This window comes from Ursus americanus, chromosome 15, assembly GCF_024610735.1.
Source record: "Ursus americanus isolate L20-20 chromosome 15, mUrsAme1.1.p, whole genome shotgun sequence".
Lineage (NCBI taxonomy): Eukaryota > Metazoa > Chordata > Mammalia > Carnivora > Ursidae > Ursus > Ursus americanus.
Genome location: NC_142141.1, coordinates 33,299,905 through 33,318,804, shown reverse-complemented (window position 1 = coordinate 33,318,804; position 18,900 = coordinate 33,299,905). Strand labels below are relative to the sequence as shown.

At 40.3% G+C, this 18,900-nt stretch overlaps 1 protein-coding gene across 2 annotated transcripts in view; it reads right to left on the bottom strand.

The window, feature by feature from the left end:
* The window catches only part of PLCXD3 (phosphatidylinositol specific phospholipase C X domain containing 3), a 167,945-nt gene extending 149,317 nt beyond the window's left edge, over window positions 1-18,628 (bottom strand). For both annotated transcript variants that reach the window (XR_015726866.1, XM_045787347.2), the window contains exon 1: window positions 18,296-18,628. Coding sequence is in view for 1 of the 2 variants with exons in the window: in XM_045787347.2 (XP_045643303.1) it covers window positions 18,296-18,398 (103 nt within the window). In the remaining variant the exon portion in view is untranslated. The remainder of the gene's footprint in view (window positions 1-18,295) is intronic.
* Between the last annotated feature and the right edge of the window lie 272 nt (window positions 18,629-18,900).

The window sequence follows — 18,900 nt, the reverse complement described above, 5'->3', positions numbered from 1 at the left end:
CCAAACCACACAACATCTTAGAACCAGGCAACGCTTTAGGGGTCATCTGGCCAAACTCTGTGTCAATGCAGATGTTTGAAGATGACACGTCTAGGCTCTCTTTACATACTTACACTGGAGAGGGAAAATTCACTACTTAAAAGTCACATTGATAAAGGCTTCCCCCCTTTCCTTTCAGCTTGCCAAAACCTTCATACGTCTAAATTCTGTTTTATGGTTGCTTTAATTTAGGACTTCAGAGACCTCTCCTTCATGTGTTTGAAGGGTTTGGCTTCCAGAAATGTCAGAGTCAATGGCTTGGTAAAGCGCTCCCCACAATCCCCACTCCTTTGCTACCCCGAAACACTGCAGCTTTCCAAAAATCTCTGTGAAAGTTTGAAGCCCAGAACAGAGTACCGTGCCGCAGATGGCTGAGTTCAGTCAGAGCCAGCCGGGCTATCACATCCCTTGTTCTGTAAACTCTAGCTAGCCACGCAGCCCAAGCACGTATAGATATTTTGGCTGCCATGTCACACTATTAATTTATAGTTAGCTTCCAGCGGTGATCTTCCTAGGTCTTTTACTCACAAAGCATAGGTTTCTGTTGACCAACTGTTACATATTTTATATTTTAATTTTTTTTTAGTTTGATTCTTTTTAAAACTCATCAGAATAACTTCAATTAATCTTCAAGTTTATAAGTCATTTTAAAATTTAGGCTCTGTTACCTAATGTACCAACTTGTAACACCTAGGAGTTTTCTCATAAATCAGTGAGAGAGTGCACAGTCAGGCACAAGGCAGTCTAAACTGGGTAGGGAGAGTGATAGAGAACGCTTTCTATCCTACGGTATGGGTATGAAAAAGTGAATAGGTAGCACCATGTATGTCAGGCTCTGTCAGGCACTTTATGTGTATCCTCATTTAACCCTTGCAACAACCCAAGAAATACTATTTCTATAAAGTACTCAACCTATGGTACTTTTTAGTGCAGGAAACGGAAGCATGGAGAGATTAAGTAATTTCCCCAAATTCACGGAGCTAATAAATGGCAAAGCCAGGGTGCAAACTAGAACCTGAATTTTTAAACTATGTATCTTGTGCCTGAATCAGGGAATGGTTATTTCTTGTAATCATTTGTTAATTTTACATGATCTGTCCCAAGCAATGTTCTAGGCTCTCTTGTACTACATTTAGCTCCTAAGCATGGTGAGGAGAGATCTTGGTATTGTCTTGTTTGTTTCAGTCTCTGCCTTTTCTGGACTTCAGCCATGCTGACACATTTCTGCAATTAAATGCCAGCTCTGACATCTTTTGTACGTGGCATTTAAAATCTGTTATATTGGTTCCTATTTGGATCCTCGTTTTTTGCCTGTGGCTATCTTGAATACTTTTTTTTTTTTCTTCAAGGATGGTTTATGCTCTTTATATTCTGAATACTTCCAATAGAAATTTTAAAAGAAATTTCTTATGGAGGCTAATAAAGAATACACTCAAAGTAATTGTGGAATCTAGTATTATTACTATAGTTTGGTTAAATAAGTCACTATACAGATCATATTTAAGTGACCAACTTACAGACGATTAGGATGATTAGAATACAAAACTCCGAAACTTGAGCAGTATTAAAGACAGCACAGTTGTTTTTTTCCTAAAGTCACAGTCCAATCTGATATTTCTTCGAAGTCTTTATTATAACCAATCACCTCAGTATATAAAAATAGAAGAAAACTGGTTGAACATGTAGTACCGCAATGGCCAGAAACTGCTATATAAAACCAATTCCTATTTCACTTTGTTCAACTGTCATGCGTCTTATTCACAAAAACATGGGATTGGGCCCAGTATAATCTTAACTAGTGTTCATGGAGATCATTCCTTTGCTGAAATTAACCTGTTTTTGGTCAGGACTTTATAAAGAATTCAAATAATGGATCTGCCTTGAATACTTTTGTTGGGTTGCCTTGTTCTCAAATCAACTGAACAGAGGTCTTCATGCAAAATCAGACTCCCTCTATACTGTCATGTATTAGTCAACAGATATTTATGGCACACTGACTGTAGCCCAGACACATTCTGGGTACCTGGAAAGACTGACAAGGTCCTGTTCTTGAGGAGCTTGTATTATATGCAGTTGACATATAATAAATATATAACTAAAGGAGTTAATTGTTACCACTTAAGCACTATGAAGACAATAGATCAAGCAATTGTTGGAAAAATTATGAGGATAGAGGTAAACTGCATTGGCTAGCATGGTCAGGGGATGTCTCCTGAGGAGAAGACATCATTAGAAGAGGAAGAAGGCAGACTGATGATAATCTGGAAGACAGTTCAAATCTCTAAAACAAGAAGAAATCCGGAGGACATGAGGGCCAAAAAGAAACAAAAATAAAGGCTAGGATCAGTGAGTAAGAAAAAGGTGGAATGATTTGAGGTCAGAGAGATAGACAGGGACCAGTAATTTGAGTAAGTACATGCAGAGGATTTTTAGCAGGTAAATAATATACCAGATTTATACTTTTGAAGGCTACTCTGTGTAGAGGGACAAATCCCTGGGGGCAGGGATATGGGTTAGCAGCCTTTGGAGTAATTCCCCCGGGAGGGGACAGTAATTAGATTAGGATTGTAATAGTGCAAACAGTGAGAAATGAGAAGATTTGACATACATTTGGAGAAAGATCCACCAGGATTTACTGTTGGGTGGTTTTAGGGTTTGAGGAGGGAAGAATGAAGAACCATTCCAAGGTTTGAGAAACTGATGGACAGTGATGCAAAATACTTAGATGAGGAAAACTTCATTAGAAACAAACTTGGCAATGGATGGTAAACTCAAGAGTTCTTTTTAGGTCATGTTAAATTTGAGATTTCAAATGCAAATGATGGGAAGGCAGTGCGATATCTGAGGATGGAGATCAGCAGAGATGTCTGGCTAATAACATAAACTTAGGAGTCATCCTCACATAGATATTATCTCAAGCCATTGGTTTATATATTGTCACCTTAGGGAAAAGAATAGTTATAGAAAAAAAGAAAAAGAGATCAAGGCCTAAGGTACTAGGTACTCCAACATTTCCTTAGATGTAAAGAAAAGGATGCATAGCTAGCAAAGATGACCTAAAGGAAATAGCCAGTAAAGTTGAAAAAATAAGATAGTAATAGTGACATCGGCAAGATGGCAGAATTGGAAACCCCAAACCCTTCTTCCCTCCTTGGAGACACTAATTCAGCAATACATGAGTTAATTCCCTTTGTAAGAAATCCAGACACCAGTTCAGAGGTTCCTACACCCCACACAAGTGCAATACCAGCCATTGAAGCTTGTAGGAAAATTTGTGGCACACTCTTGCCTTAGTCCCTCCCCCAACACAGTGCCACATGATTGAGAGTAAACTCCCAGCTTCTCTTTGAAGAGGGGAAGATAAGATTGGACAGTATTTCCAATGTTCTGACTTTGGGGGGAGGGGCTGCCCCAACAATTGCCTTCTGCCTCAACTGTCTCAGAGCCCTAATGGAAATCCAGCACATTTGAAATGCTTGGGAGCCACTGAGAACAAGAAAGCTGGGTGGCTTGTTGCTGCTCCAGAGGACTGGCAATACCACAGACAGAGGCCAATACAGCTTGGCAGCCTTCCCCTCTGAGGGTAAAGAAGAGTAGAGCATGTGTCCAGTGTTCTGGCTTTTCAAGGTACTGCCCAAGGAACTGACTGCTGCCTTGCTTGCCTCTTGATGGGACCTGGCACATTCTAGATGCCTGAGAACTGCTGAGAACAAAACAAGGGCTGGGTGGCATGATAACAGACAGGAGAGGAAGTGAGAGATTATGAGATGCTGGCAGAGTGGAGGGGAGGGACCAACAAATCCCTCTAATGAAGTATCTACTACAAAGATAAGCCCAGAGAAGATAGTTCCACAAAAGAAAGGTTTAAGAGGCCTCCAGAATCTCTAGCTAGGTTAATTGTACTTTTGATAATGGGCATTCTAATAGGTATTAGGTGATATCTCATTGTGGTTTTGATTTGCATTTCCCTGATGATTAGTGAATTTGCACGTTTTCATGTACCTGTTGGCCATTTGTATGTTTACTTTGGAAAATGTCTATGCAGGTCTGCTGTCCAGTTTTTAATCAGATTGTTTTTTTGCTATTGAGTTGTGAGGAGTTCCTTATATTTTGGAAATTAACCCCTTATCAGAGATACAGTTTGCAAATATTTTCTCCCATTTTGTTGATTATTTCTTCTGCTGTGCAGAAGCTTTTTAGTTTGATGTAGTCCTATTTTTACTCATTTTTTCTTTTATTTCTTATACTTGTGGTGTCATATTCAAAAAAGTCATTGCCAAAACTACTGTCAAGAAACTTTTTCCATATGTTTTCTTCTAGGAGTGTTACCGTTTCAGTCTTTAATCCACTTTGAGCTAGTTTTTGTGTATGATTAAGATACAGGCCCAATTTCATTCTTTTGCATGCAAATACCAGTTTTCCCAAAATCATTTATTGAAAAGACTATCCTTTCCATTAATCTGTCTTTTTCAATTTCTTTTATCAATATCATAGTTTTCGATGCATAAATCTTTCATCTGTTTGGTTTGATTTCTTCCTAAGTATTTTATTGGTGCTTTGTGCTATTATAAATGGGGTTGTTTTTATTATTTCATTCAAAAATTTTGTTGTTAGTGTATAGAAAGGCAACTGATTTATCCGTGTTGATTTTGTAAGTTGCGATTTTACTGAATTTGTTGATTAGTTCTAACAAGGTTTTAGTTGAGCCCTTAGGATTTTCTGTATATAAGAGCAGGTCATCTGCACACAATTTTTCTTCTTCCTTTCTGATTTGGATGCCTTTTATTTCTCTTTACGGCCTAATTGCTATGGGTAGCACTTCCATACTTGGTTCAATAGGAATGGTTAGTATTTGCACCCTTGTTTCCAATTTTAGAGGAAAAGCTTTCAGCTTTCACCACTGAGTATGAAGTTAGCTGTGGTTTTGTTATATATGATCTTTATTTTATGTTGAATTATGTTCCTTGCATACCCAATTTGGTGAGAGAATTTATCATGAAATGGCATTGAGTTTGTCAAAGCTTTATCTGCATCTGTTGAGATGATCAGATGATGATGTTTATCCTTGATTCTATTAATGTGGTATATCATATTTGTTGATTTGTATATGTTAAACCATCTTTGCATCCCAGGAATACAATCTATTTGATAATAATGCATGATCTTTTTAACGTGCTGTTGAAAAAAAGAGACTCACTTTAGATTTAAGGACACAGATAGGCTGAAAATGAAAGGATCAAAAAAGATATTCCATATAAATGGTAACCAAAAGGGAGCAGAGGTAGCCACACTTGCAATAGTGAAAACAGACAAAAACTTTCACAAGAGACAAAGATATTATACAACCACAAAGGGTCAATTCACAAGGAAAATATACAAATTATAAACATACATGTACTTAACACATACCTAATATATGAAACAAACATTGACAAAACTGAGAGGAGACATAAATAGGAAATTTCAATATGCCACTTTGGAGAATGGATAGAACATCCAGACAGAAGATCAGTAAGGAAATAGAGAATACACATTCTTATTAAGCACACATGGAACATTCTCCAGGAGAGATTACATGTTAGGCCACAAAACAGATCAAGGAATTTAAAAGATTAGGATCACATCAAGTGTTTTTTCTGTCCACAATGGAACAAAACTAGAAATCAGTAGAATGAAACTGAAAAATTCTCAAATACATGGAAACAATATACTCTTTAATAACCAATAAGAAATTTGGTTAATTTGGGTCAAATAAGAAATTAAAAGGGAAATTAGAAAATATCTCAGGACAAAGGAAAATGAAGACACCACACCAAAACACATGGGATACATCAAAAGCATTATTAAGAGGGAAATTTATAGCAATAAATTCCTTCATTAATAAAGGAAGTCTTAAGGTGCCTGGGTGGCTCAGTTGGTTAAGTGTCTGACTCTTGATTTCAGCTCAGGTCATGATCTTAGGGTTGTGAGATCAAGCCCCACATGGGGCTCATGTGCTGGGTGTGGAGCCTACTTAGATTCTCTTTCTCCCTCTGTCCCTCCCCCACACACACATGTGCTCTCTCACTCTCTCTCTCTCTCAAATAAATTAAATGTAAAAAAAAAAAAAAGGAAGTCTCAAACAACCTAATTCTAGACCCTCAAGAAACTAAAGAAAAGAACAAATTAAGCCCAAAGTTAGGAGAAAGGAAATAACAAGGATTAGAGAATAAATCAATGAAATTGAGAATAGAAAAATAGAAAACAAAACTAAGGACTGGTTTCTTGAAAATGTAAACAAAACTGACAAGCCTTTAGCAAGACCAAATAATAAAAAAGAGAAGGCTTAAACAAATGAAATCAGAAATGAAAAAGGAGACATTACAATTGAGGCCATAGAAATAAAAAGGACTTAAAAAGACTAGTATGAACAATATATACCAAACTGTATAACCTAGAATAAATGGATAAATTCCTAGAAACACACATGAATAGAAAATCTGAACAAATTATATCTAATAGGAGATTAAATTGGTAGTCAAAAACCTCTGAACAAAGAAAAGCCAGAGATCAGACTGCTTCACTGCTGAATTCTACAAAACATTTAAAGAATTAACACCAACCTTTCTTAAACTCTTCCAAAAAATCAGAGGAACTAACACTTTCAAACTCATTTTGTGAGCCCAGATTTACTCTGATGTCAAAGCCAGACAAAAATACTACAAGATAATAAAACTACAGGCCAATATCCCTGATGAGTTAAAGAATTCCTCAATAAAATAGTAGCAAACCAGATTCAACGGCACATTAAAAGGATCACACACCACAACCAAGTCAGATTTAACCCAAGAGTGCAAGGATAGTTCAATATTAAAAAAAAAAAAATCAATGTGATACATCACATTAACAGAATAAAAGATAAAAAGTACATGATCATTTCAACAGAGGCAGAAAAAGCACTTGACGAAAACTCAAAACCCTTTCATGTTAAGAATACTCAGCAGACTGGGAATAGAAGGAAATGACTTTAACATTAAAAAGGTCATATATGAAATGTCCATGATAATATCATACTCAAAGCTAAAAGTTCTTAGGAACAAAGCAAGTATGCCCACTCTTACCGTTTCTATTCAACATAGTACTGGAGCTAGACACAGCAATTAAGCAAGAAAAATAAGACATTCAAATAGGAAAGAAAGAACTAAAATGATTTCAGCTTGCAGATAATATGATCTAATATGTAGAAAACCCTAAAGATTACACACACACACACACACACACACACACACACACTGTTTGAATAAATGCAGTAAGTAAAGTTGCAGGATACAAAAGTCAATACACAAAAATCAGTCTCATTTCTGTATCTAAAAATAAACTATCCAAAAAGGAAATTAACAATCCCATATAACAGCATTTAAAGAAATAAAACATTTAGTAATAAACTTAACCAAGGAGGTAAAATATTTGTACTCAGAAAACTGTGAAACATTTGTGAAACAGACTGAAGATTCACATATATGTAAAGATATCCCCTGTTCATGGATGGAAGACAATATTATAATGTCCCAACTATCCAAATTGATCCACAGATTCAAAGTGATCTCCATCAAAATCCCAATGATTTTTTTAATAGAAATAGAAAAAACAACTCTAAAATTCACATGAAACCACACACACACAAAAACCCAAATAGCAAAAATAATCTTGAGAAAAAAGGACAAAGCTGGAGGACTCACTTCATGTTTTAAGACATATTACAAAGCTATAGTAAGCAAAACAGTATGGTACTAGCATAAGGACAGACACATAGATCACCAGAACAAAATGGAGAGCCCAGAAATAAACCTACACATTTACAGTCACCTGACCTTTGACAAAGTTGCCAAAAATATAAAATGATGAAAGGATAGGCTTTTCAATAACTGTGTTGGGAAAACTGGATATCTACATTCAAAAGAATGAAACTGGACCCTTAACACCATACACAAAAATTAATTCAAAGGAATTAAAGATTTAAACATAAGACCTGAAACAGTAAAGCTCTTAGATTTCTGGACATTGGTCTTGGCAATAATTTCTGGTATAGGAGAACAAGAGCACAGACAACAGAAGGAAAATAGAAAAGTGGGACCACAAGCTAAAAAACTTCCACACAGAAAGAAAGCAATCAAGCAATCAATAGAGTAGAAAGGAAACCTATGAAATGGGAGAAAATATTTTCAAACCATATATTTATAAGGGATTAATTTCCAACAAATATAATTAACTCCTACAACCAAATAGCAAAATACCAAATAACTCAATTTAAAAATGGCAGAAGTCTTGAATAGACATTTCTCAAAAAAAGGCATACAAATAGCCAACAGGTATATGAAAAGATGTTCAACATCAATAATCATCAAGGAAATTGAAAATCACAACTGCAGTGAGATACTACCTCATACCTATTAGAATGGTCATCATCAAAGACAATAACAAAAAACAAGTGTTGGTGAAGATGTGGAAAAACTGGAACCCTTGTTTACTACTGATGGGATTGTAAAATGATACAGGTGCTGAGGAAAATAATATGGCGGTTCCTCAAAAAAATAAAAACAGAACTACTATATGACCTTACAATTCCATATTTGGCTATTTATCCAAAAAAACAAACAAACAAAAAAACAAAAAACAAAAAAACAAAACCCAAAGCTGAAATTAGGATATCAAAGAGCTATTAGCACTCCTATGTCCATTGTACCATTATTCACAACTGTCAAGATACAGAAACAACTTAAATGTCCACCAATAGATGAACAGATACATATAATGTGGAATATACATAATGGAATATTATTCAGCCATGAAGAAGGAAATACTGTCATATGCTACAACATGAATGAACCTTGAGGACATTATGGGAAGTGAATAAGCCAGTTACAGAAGGACAAATATTACACTCAGTAGTATCTAAAGAAGTTAAACTCATGAAAGCAAAAAGTTGAATAGTGGTTGCCAGAGGCTGGTGGGAGGAGGAAACAAAGAGCTGTTATTTGATGGATATAAAGCTTCAGTCATGCAAGATGACAACATTCTAGAGATATGCTATACAACCCTATACTAATAACTAATAACACTGTATACTTAAAAACAGGGTAAATCTCACGGTAGGTTTTTTAGCACAATATTTTAAAGGGTCATAAAAAGGTCAAAGGAAGAACATGTTTAAAAACAGAAATGTAGGGGCGCCTGGGTGGCACAGCAGTTAGGCATCTGCCTTCAGCTCAGGGTGTGATCCTGGCAATCTGGGTTCAAGCCCCACATCAGGCTCTTCCGCTGTGAGCCTGCTTCTTCCTCTCCCACTCCCCCTGCTTGTGTTCCCTCTCTCGCTGGCTGTCTCTATCTCTGTCAAATAAATAAAATCTTTAAAAAAAAAACAAAAACAGAAATGTAGTCAAACACATCAAATGATGCTGAAAGATCAAATAAGATGATAAAGAATTAACCATTAGCTTAAGCAAAATACAGATCACTAGCACCTTGATAAAAACGATTTTAGTGCAGTGGTAGGGAAATAATGAGATTAGCATGGGCTAGCCAGAGAAAAGGAAACAGAGGGGATGTTTTTACAAATATCAGAGAGATCTAGTACAGTGGAGAGAAAGGCTGATACGGCCTTTTTTTTTTTTTTCTTAAACAGGGGCAATAATATGTTTGTGTACTGACTAAAGTGATCCAGCAGAAGTAAAGAAAAATAATGACACGAGAGAGAGGCGATGAATTTGGGAGTAAACTCTGAGGAGATTTGAGTGGATGGGAGCCAGACCCCAACTGGCGAAGGTGGAGCGGATCTGGGAATTTCTCTTACATAAAGAAAATGCAGAACATGCAGAAATAGATGCAGGTAAGTTACTGGGTTAATGGTGGGAAACCGAGGAAGTTCTTCTCTGTATGTATTTTTCTATGTAAATTATAAGGTTAGATCGTAAGTTTGGGGGGGGGAGTGTTGATTTGAGGAGCAAGAAGAGCTATGAAATTGTCATCTCAGAGACCAGGAAAATGAATTTACTGGGGATGTGCAATAAGATATATGGCCAGAAATTTCTAGTGAGTTGAGGCATCCAGGCTGTGTAATTTTCCCCCAGTAAGGTTTAGCCACTGAAGTTTTCTGATATTAGAATAGGTGTAAAAAAAAAAAAGAGAGAGACTAATGGAGTTGAAGTTTTTCCAGGTAAGCAGAACAAAAAAAGAGGGAGATAAGAGAATTAAGGATATTTTCAAGACTGGGACTCTAATGCCAGACCCAAGGAATTTGAGCAGATATAAAGAGAAATAAGGACATGAGGGGGTGATAAGGACTAAACAAAACTTAATTCTGTAGCCTTCCCCTCTAGCAACTTTCAAGTCAGTATTTTTACATCCCCTTGACCACCTTTCACCACCCTCTCCCCTGGAGAGAAGCCCGGGGCAGGACATGGCAGGAGTGTGTTTAGAGCTAGCTCTGCTAAAGACAGCCCTGGTCTTACTTCTCTTTCTCCTCCCCCCTGCACAGGGGAATGTGGACTGACACATGCATTGACATAGGTTCCCATTTGCCCGTTAGGATGCCTCTGAGTGGATCTTCCTCTTCACCACCCCACAAGCCGAGCGGACTTCCAGGAAAGCCTAGCAGGCAACTAAAATTGCCATTCATCCTAGCCCACTTTTCTTCATGAAGTAAATTCTCCAAGTGAATCAAGAAGCACAACCGTCATTTATAACGTTGACTAAGCATAAACATGGCTGCTTCCTAAAAATGAATTCACAGGAAGAATTCTATGGGAAACGTTGTATTAGCTGGCATTTAAGATACAGTGGTAAGAGAGCTGTCCATTTCCAGGGTCTGTGATGAAATATAGGGACATAACAAGAGCACATCTAACGAATCTATGTGCCATCTGTTTCAGTACCTGGTCTCCGGAGGTGACGAATCCTGGCTGCTTCTCAAGAATGTTTAACCATCTCCTTCTGCCCCGCTTCCTGACCCATCTTCCTCTCTTAATAGAGCATAATAAAAGCATATGGCTCTGGCGAAAGCTTCTGGCAGCAAAATTCCATCTGAAACATGGTAAATTTCTCTCTCACTCTCCCCTGCCTTTGGAATATATGATTTAGATACTTTTCTGGCCTCCAATCTTCTAAGACGAATCCTAACCTAAGAGAATATATAAGCTTCTTGAGGGTAACAAATGCTTGTGTCTAGAAGTTCCTTGAGTACCCACTAAGGTGACATGCTCTCTGGTTTCCCAAAACGAATGCTTTTATGTAAGAGGCAGCATCATCCGTAGTTATAGGCAAAAATTTCTAGATTAGCAGAGCTAACCCCTTTGATCAACAATAGTTAAAATCTGTGCATATATATGCATGTATGCATGAGATTTAACCTTTTCTTTAAGGCTCAGAGCACATCTATTACTCTACTATTCTGCTTTCAAACAATGGAGGTGTTAGCAATTACTTTAGGTATGTCCATTTATTTGGCTCTATTTAGGTTGTCCCAGGCTGCTCACCAGGAACAATACGGACCCCAGCTGCATTCCTACTCTGGACCTGTCTGGAGGTAGGATTAATTAGGTAGCACCCACCAGAGGTCTATTTATTGGGCAGGGGGAAAACAAGTTCCTTGGAAAAGTAAAGTCAATACACACTATATGTACACACACATGTGCACATAGAGAGTGGGCTAAAATTGAGAATAATTCAGAGTACAGAACAAAGTCTATTCTACATAATATCCTCCATCCAGCCCTCACAAACTCATACCTGAGTCCTAGGGTAAGGGTGCAACAACAAAAGAATCAATATAAATTTAAAAAGCTCTTTTGTGGACATTCATCCTACACAAAAAGATTCAAGGGTTCTGTCAGTGCTGGCAATCATAGTTCTAGCAGCGATGGCAGACAGGGTCAGCAGAGGTGGGTATCTGCAGCTTCCACAATGTGGAACCCAGCCCTGGGAGCCTTTGACCACGGTGGAATCCAGGACTCTTGTTACACACTGACATCTCAATGTTGGGTCTCTGCAGATATAGCACAGGCCCTGGTGGGACTGCCAGTAGCAGTGGTATTTTAGGTATAAAAATTATGGAAACACAGTTCCTCTAGATGTCCCATCAGCAAAAGTGACAACTCCTCAAAGCTTCCTCAAAACAGGAAGCAAGAAAAATGGCAGATACCAGGTATGTGGTAGCCCTCCCCAAATCGGCTTATAATGCATACTTAAGAATTTGTCCAAAGATTTCTAGAACTACTTGGAAGTCCATTAAAGAAGTGCTTGGGAAGGGTAAAAATGGACAATTTAACATGATTTTGATTTTACTCTGGGGTGGCAGAGTTTAGGAAAACCTACCTTCTGTGTCCCTGTGTCTTCATTTCTTACCCTTCCCTCACGAATATTCCCTATATTACTGCTGATGTACGGCACTCAACCGTCTCATTCCTCTTCTTTGTAATTCACGCTTTCCATTTTGATTGGGTGGGGTTGGAATTAAGCATAAGAAACTCTAAGATATGAGACATTTTTGTAAGGGTAAAGTGTGTAAGCCTCAACATATAAACATTGTGTTATCCATTTTAGCAAATTGAGGGTTTTTTTTTTTTTTAAGTTAACTGTTTTGGAACACTGATTATGCTTAATAACTAAAATTCAACTAAGTGAGCTAAAAACCACATTTATCTTTCCATTCCATGTCAACCATGCTTCAAATAAATGAGGCATGGTTTGCAAATACAAACAAGATTGGTCATTTCCTTTTTAATTAAAAAAAAATCAATTTACTGTTTACCTTTGTTTTTGATGGCTTTCTGATGCTGATTTTGCCTTCATGATACCACTTTTACTCAAGAGCAATATTGAAAAGTTTAGCTTATAGATAAATTGAATGACTCTGTAACCTATAAATACAACAATAGTAGCTGGGCCTTTAACACAACAAAGAATGAGACCAAATGGACAAAGAAGCAACACAGGGATGTTTCCTAAATTGCCATTAGCGACCACTAGCATCACCAAATAGGCTGATTTTAAGTGCTGTTGATGGCTGATAGCAGTACTTTAAGGAAATGAGGGGAAAGGTTTTACATTTATCACAGCGGCCTAATTTGAACACTTAGGTAGCAATTAAGTCACATTTATGTTCAAGGTGCATGATGAACTATAATATGAGTTATTCAGTATGTTCCCAACCTGGGCCATTAGCCTTGAGTCAAATACCCACATTCTGGCTCTAAGCCTGATTATAAATTTGAACACTCATAAATAGACTGCATGGTCCAAAAGAAAGAGCTTAGTCAAAGATGTATATTTAAATTTGGCTCTGCCACTTACATAAAGGATCCCCTTAGAGCTACCCTAAAGCAGTGTTTTTCCAACTTTAAATGTGTATATAAGTCACCTCGGGCTCTTGTTAAATGCTGATTATGATTAAATTGGTCTGAAGGGTGGAATCAGAGATACATTTCTACCTCTCCTGGTCCCTGGACCAACTTTGAGTAGCAAGGCCTTGGAGGTTTATTGACAGAACATGTAGAAAACATGTGTGTACATGAGAAAACATTTTGTAAGCTGTGAAATGGCATCAGTATCACTTTATATTAATAGGTGGTGATTCAGTTCAACTCCTCAAGAAAAAGTCCTAGAATAAATGATGTTCCAGATATTTAATTTTTCCTTCTTAGCAAAATCAAAAACAAAACTGTGACTTGGAAAGGCAACACAAAAAAGGTATTCATCCTAAGCAATTTTGTTACTTTTTGGTTGCTTTCAAAGATTAACTTCTGTATCACCATCCTGACTAAAATGGTGAAAAAAAAACCAAAAACCAAAACCCTGCTTTTTAAAAGAAATTTGTACAATTAGACCCAATGGTAGATTTGTCCTGTAGATGGTCTCATCCCAATCAAAATAGAAATAGTAAGTTAGAAGGAAAAGGAAGAAGACAGCTGGCTCCAGAAATACTGGCAAGAAAAAGAAAAGATTGTTGTGAGGAAAGAAATGAAAAACTAATAAAAGCAGACAAAAGAACACAGAAATCAGAGCTGTATAAACATCTAGTTTCTTTAAGTAAAACTGCTCTTTTTCATTGCCGTTGGCATTTTCTTGAAAAAATGAACAAAATTGTCAGGTATAATTATTGATTTCCAAAGCATTTCTGTGTCCCTTATCTAAAGCACAATCAACAATTCCTGTTTAACTGTCGGTTCGAAAACTGACCCCTGTACACAGAGGAAATGAAGAGACCAGAGAAAGAAGCAGGCCGCCCCAGACTGGTGGGTGGCAGGTTTAATAAGCAAGGAAACTTACATACGAGGCTTGTTCGGGGTGGCCACAGGAAGAGAAGATCTTCACACCCACCAACTGCAACCTTAAGACTTTATACAGAGGCCGTGCCTGGGTTCAGTCACGTGGACCGCCAGATGGTCTCAGTAACGACTTACTCTCATAAGGCAGCGTCCTTGAAAGGCCTCCAGCTGTGGGAACAGTGGGTGGAATGCAGGTTCCAAGGATAGGGGAGGGGGAGAGGGGCCTCTGATTGCTGGAGTCTGTCTTTAGGGTCAGCTGGAGGTCTTGGCCTCTCTATGAACTCCAAGGAAACATACACTCTCTCTGAGTTCCAATACCACAATATTTTGGCCAATCTTTCATTATTACATGGTCACTTTGCTGTATTATGCAAAGATTTTCATCACCTATCAGAAAATGTATGGCAGAACCCTCTCGTGGAATAAAAAAACCCTTCCTGATCTTTCCAGATTTTGCACAGAATGACTCCCTATCATAGACCCAGATCACCAACACCTTACCTAGATCAAGCAATAAGCTCGCTTCCTCCCATGATGGAACTCTTTGCCATGGTTCTGGAGGCGCCATGATTATAGGGTTAGAACTCTTCTGCGAAGATGCCAGAAATTCATCAGACTCGGTTTCCCCTGAATTTTACCATTTGTCTTCCTGCTTCCATTTCTGTTTATTCTCTCACCTGCCTGTAGTGACAGGAAGCATCTCTCATAACCCAAAATGCCAGGATACTGTTTAAAAAACATGTATGAATGAAAATTTAGTTTGGTGGCATCAGAGACTGGAAGAAATGAAGAAGGAAAGGAAAATCTGAGTAACTGTCGATGTAGTCTGACAGCACCAAGCCTTTGTAAAATAAACCGGAAGTAAAACTACTAATACAGATTACTAACTTAATTCGTTAGGCCAGTCAATACCAAATCATGAGGCCATTTAAATGCAAAGCAGCCAGTAAGCGATTTGGTTCTGAAAGCATTCAAGATGCAGACACTTGAGAAATGTTTAGAGAAGACAGAATGGCACTCGGGGTGGGGAATATCACGCACCTGCAGATTGTTCTTTGCACTAGCCCTGGGTAATCTGGGTCAGCTGCCCCAAGGGGGTGGCCTCGTAATTAAGCAGCTCTTCACTCTTTGGTTGCTTCACCTAAGAAAACCTGAACTTTGAGGATGACCGAGCAGTCGTTCCCTTCCACAGAAACACTTGTATGGTGCATCAGGAGTGGTTTTAAATGGTGGAGATAATTACTTAATTCAAGCTGTAGCAACTGGCCAAGTAAACATGTAGCAGCCAGGAAGCTATTAGCATGATTTTAAGGCAATTATTCCATTAGTGTTTAATAGTCTCCAATTAGTCTTCTCTATCAAACTTTGAATGTCTTTTTTCCTCCAAAAATTCTCACAGTTGAGTAATGCAGAAAAGTACCAAACCCATGTTTACACCTAGATTTATATTTATGGATCTACCAAACCGACTTTACAAAATCATGGGAAAATTCAAGGATGTGGATTTGGTGAGACATGTTTTGTTTTGTTGTTGTTGTTGTTGTTTTTCTTCTTCTCAGAAGTACTGGGGATAAGAATGGGAGGCTTTGCAGGGGATTCACTTTGAATATAATATTAAGAAGGGCTGGGAAAGCAGTGAAAATTCCCACTGCATCCAATGCCACAACCCCTCTCGGTATTATACTCAAAGTAGATGCCATGCAGAGCCTCCCAATCTTACCCCCAGTGCGTCTACTGGAAGACAAGCAGAATACCAAAGGCTCTGACCTCAGGTTTTCACTTTGTCCCATGGGGAGAAAAGGAAAATTGCCCTGTATCTTGCTAATGCCTAGTTCCTTGTCCCCTCACCCTGGTTAGTAGCTGTTGCTACTGAGCCATCCAGATACAAATCCCAATGCATTTCCCTCGAAAATTCCTAAGAGACTTTCCCTAAGGACCACTTTAGGGGTCAGATCACTGAACTGACGGTAAATCATATGCCTTCATTGAGCTACAATTTTTACACCTATGAAATGGAGTTAATAGTACCAGCACTGCCCCCTTGATGAGGTTTGGGGAAGGGTTCTGTGATCTGGTGTACATATTAGGACTTCGAAAAGTGAAAAATTACAGAAATGTAATATAGATTCTGACATAGCATCATACCATCCCTCAGAACTAGCAATGTGAACTTAGGCTTCTTAACTCCCTATGTATCTGGCGGGTCACCTATCAGAAGGCTGGCATCAGAGTCCTTGCTTTTATTACTTTCTATGTGTACGGAAATGCTCAGGTGAGATCTTATGAAAGCAACTGTCTAAAAACCAAATAAAAAGGAAGCAAAGAAGATAGGAACGCCTGTGGAAGTGAGAGTGAAATTTTGCCAACAAAGTTGTGTACTTTCTACTGTCTCCTTCAAAAGAGCAATCCCCAGGCTACCCAGGTAGCAGGGTAAGTGCACAGTGGAGAAGTTGGTTTGTTCTTTTCCTTGGAGATACCTGGACTCTTGGGAAGCTACCTCTTGAAGAAGGGCAAAAGGAAACAAACCCTTCCTTCAGGGGTTGGCGCTCACAGTACAGCCAGTGTCTGTCATAGTAGCCAAACATCCACTTGACTAACGACCATTGATTTGAGTTACTGATCAATTCCAGAGCTGCTGATTAGAGCCTGTTGGGATTTTTCAAAGGAACCCTTATCTTCCTTTTTTTTTTTTTTTTTTTTTTCTTTCTTCTGTATTATGTCTTCCTCCAGTGGCTGGGAGGGGGCGCTCGATGGGGTAAAGAGGAGACAGACCAGAAGGTTGAACTTGATAACCGAGCTGAGCTCGGGGCAGGGGGTGGACTACCTGTGGGTAAATTGCCCTCTAGCCGGCTCCTGGGAGAATCAGGCATCTGCACCCTCAGCGCAAGTGGAAAGTCAAATTGGTAACGAAGTATGGCTGTATCCCCAGCTGTCACTGTAGTACTCGGCCCTGAAACGTCCCTCTCTCCCGCACACCTGAGCTAGGGGCTATTGCACGCTCCCGCCCCAGAAACCTGCCTAGTCCTCTGATCTGAGCCGCGCGCGCCATGCTGAAGCCTCTGGATCCCTCGCGTCTCTTCCTAGCTTTGCCCGGACTTCCTTCCTTCTAGGCTGTCTGGACACTCGCATACTCCCCTTTCTCCTTTGGTTTGCCTGTGAAGCCCACCCCTCCGCCGCTGCTCAGGCAGGTTCCCCCGCTGGGGTTGGGTCCCGAGCAACAGACGCACGGTCCGCAAGGGTTTGCTTTCCTGACCCCGGCGCTGCACGTAGCCAACAGCACTAGAAACAGAATCCAGACGGTGACCACCCCGCCAAGCCCGCCGGGTCCACGCAGACCGGGAAGCGGCGCCCTCGACCCCTCGCTCCCTTCAGCTCCCGGTCAAGGGCAGAGATCACGCCGCCGCGGGTCCCAGAACTTTCCTCGCTCTTAGGGAAACGCTTTGTCTCTTTAAAGGAGACTGGGGACGAATATTAATGACTCGGGTAGGTTCTAACCGAGAGATCTACCAAATCCGCTCCATCCCTGACAGAGATGGAGTCGGAGGTCCACGAGCCGAAGCCGAGCCCTCAGGACACCAGCTCGCGCTCACCGCGCTCTGTCACCCCACAAACCCAGAAATCGGCCCTGCACCCCCAAGTCTGCGAGGAAAACCGCGGGAGGGGGCGCAAGGCGGATCCTAGAGCCGAGGCTTCCCCCTGCCCCAGCCCTCTCGCACAGCCTGCCTGCTTCCAAAGCCCAGGGCAACGGCAGTCACCTTGACTCGCCGCGCCACGGTCCCCAGAGGTTCTCAAAACGCCAGAGGCCCGAGGTTCCCCGGCACGCGCTCGCCTGGCCGGAGAGCCACCCCTGGGGACGAGTTTCCCTCCCTCGTGCAGCGTGGCAAGTTACCGCTTCGGGGCAGATAATGCAGGGCGGGGCAGGCGGAGCGCCCCGTCGGCAGCCTCCGCGCGCCTACCTGGGATGGCTAAATTGGTGAGGGGGATGCTGTGGATGCTCTCCGGAAGAGTTGCCATCCAGTCGGCGAATTTCAGCTCGTTCTTCCCCTGAGACGAGGCCATCGTGCCGGTCGGCGTGCCGCGCGCTGGTCCCCGCACTCCTCGGCAGGCTGGCAGGCTGCTGCCGCTAATCCAATGTTTGCTCCGGCCCCGCTAGAGTTTACACTCCGCTCTGCGCCACACCCACAGGATGGCGCAGACACATGCTAATTTTAATAATTATTCAAACACCTCATGCTCCCCTAGTGCCTCCGCCAGACTCCGCGGGAGCTTTTGTTCCTGACGTCCGCGCTCGGCTTTCTCCTCTCCCCTCCCTCTTCGCCTCCCCCCTCCCGTCTTATCCCTCCTATGCGTCTCTGCCTTTCCTCGCCATTCTGCAGCTTTCCTTGTCTTCTTTTTAACTTGGTTCACCCAGCTGCTTTGCCCATGGTTTTGCTCGGCCCTTTGATGTGACTTCCCGATCCTGTTTGTATAAAAGACAGTCTTGTGGTTGAACCTAAAATCCTAGTAGACTTGGGTTGCTATTCCCTTCCCGGGGAGCAGACTCTCTATACTGGCTTTCAGG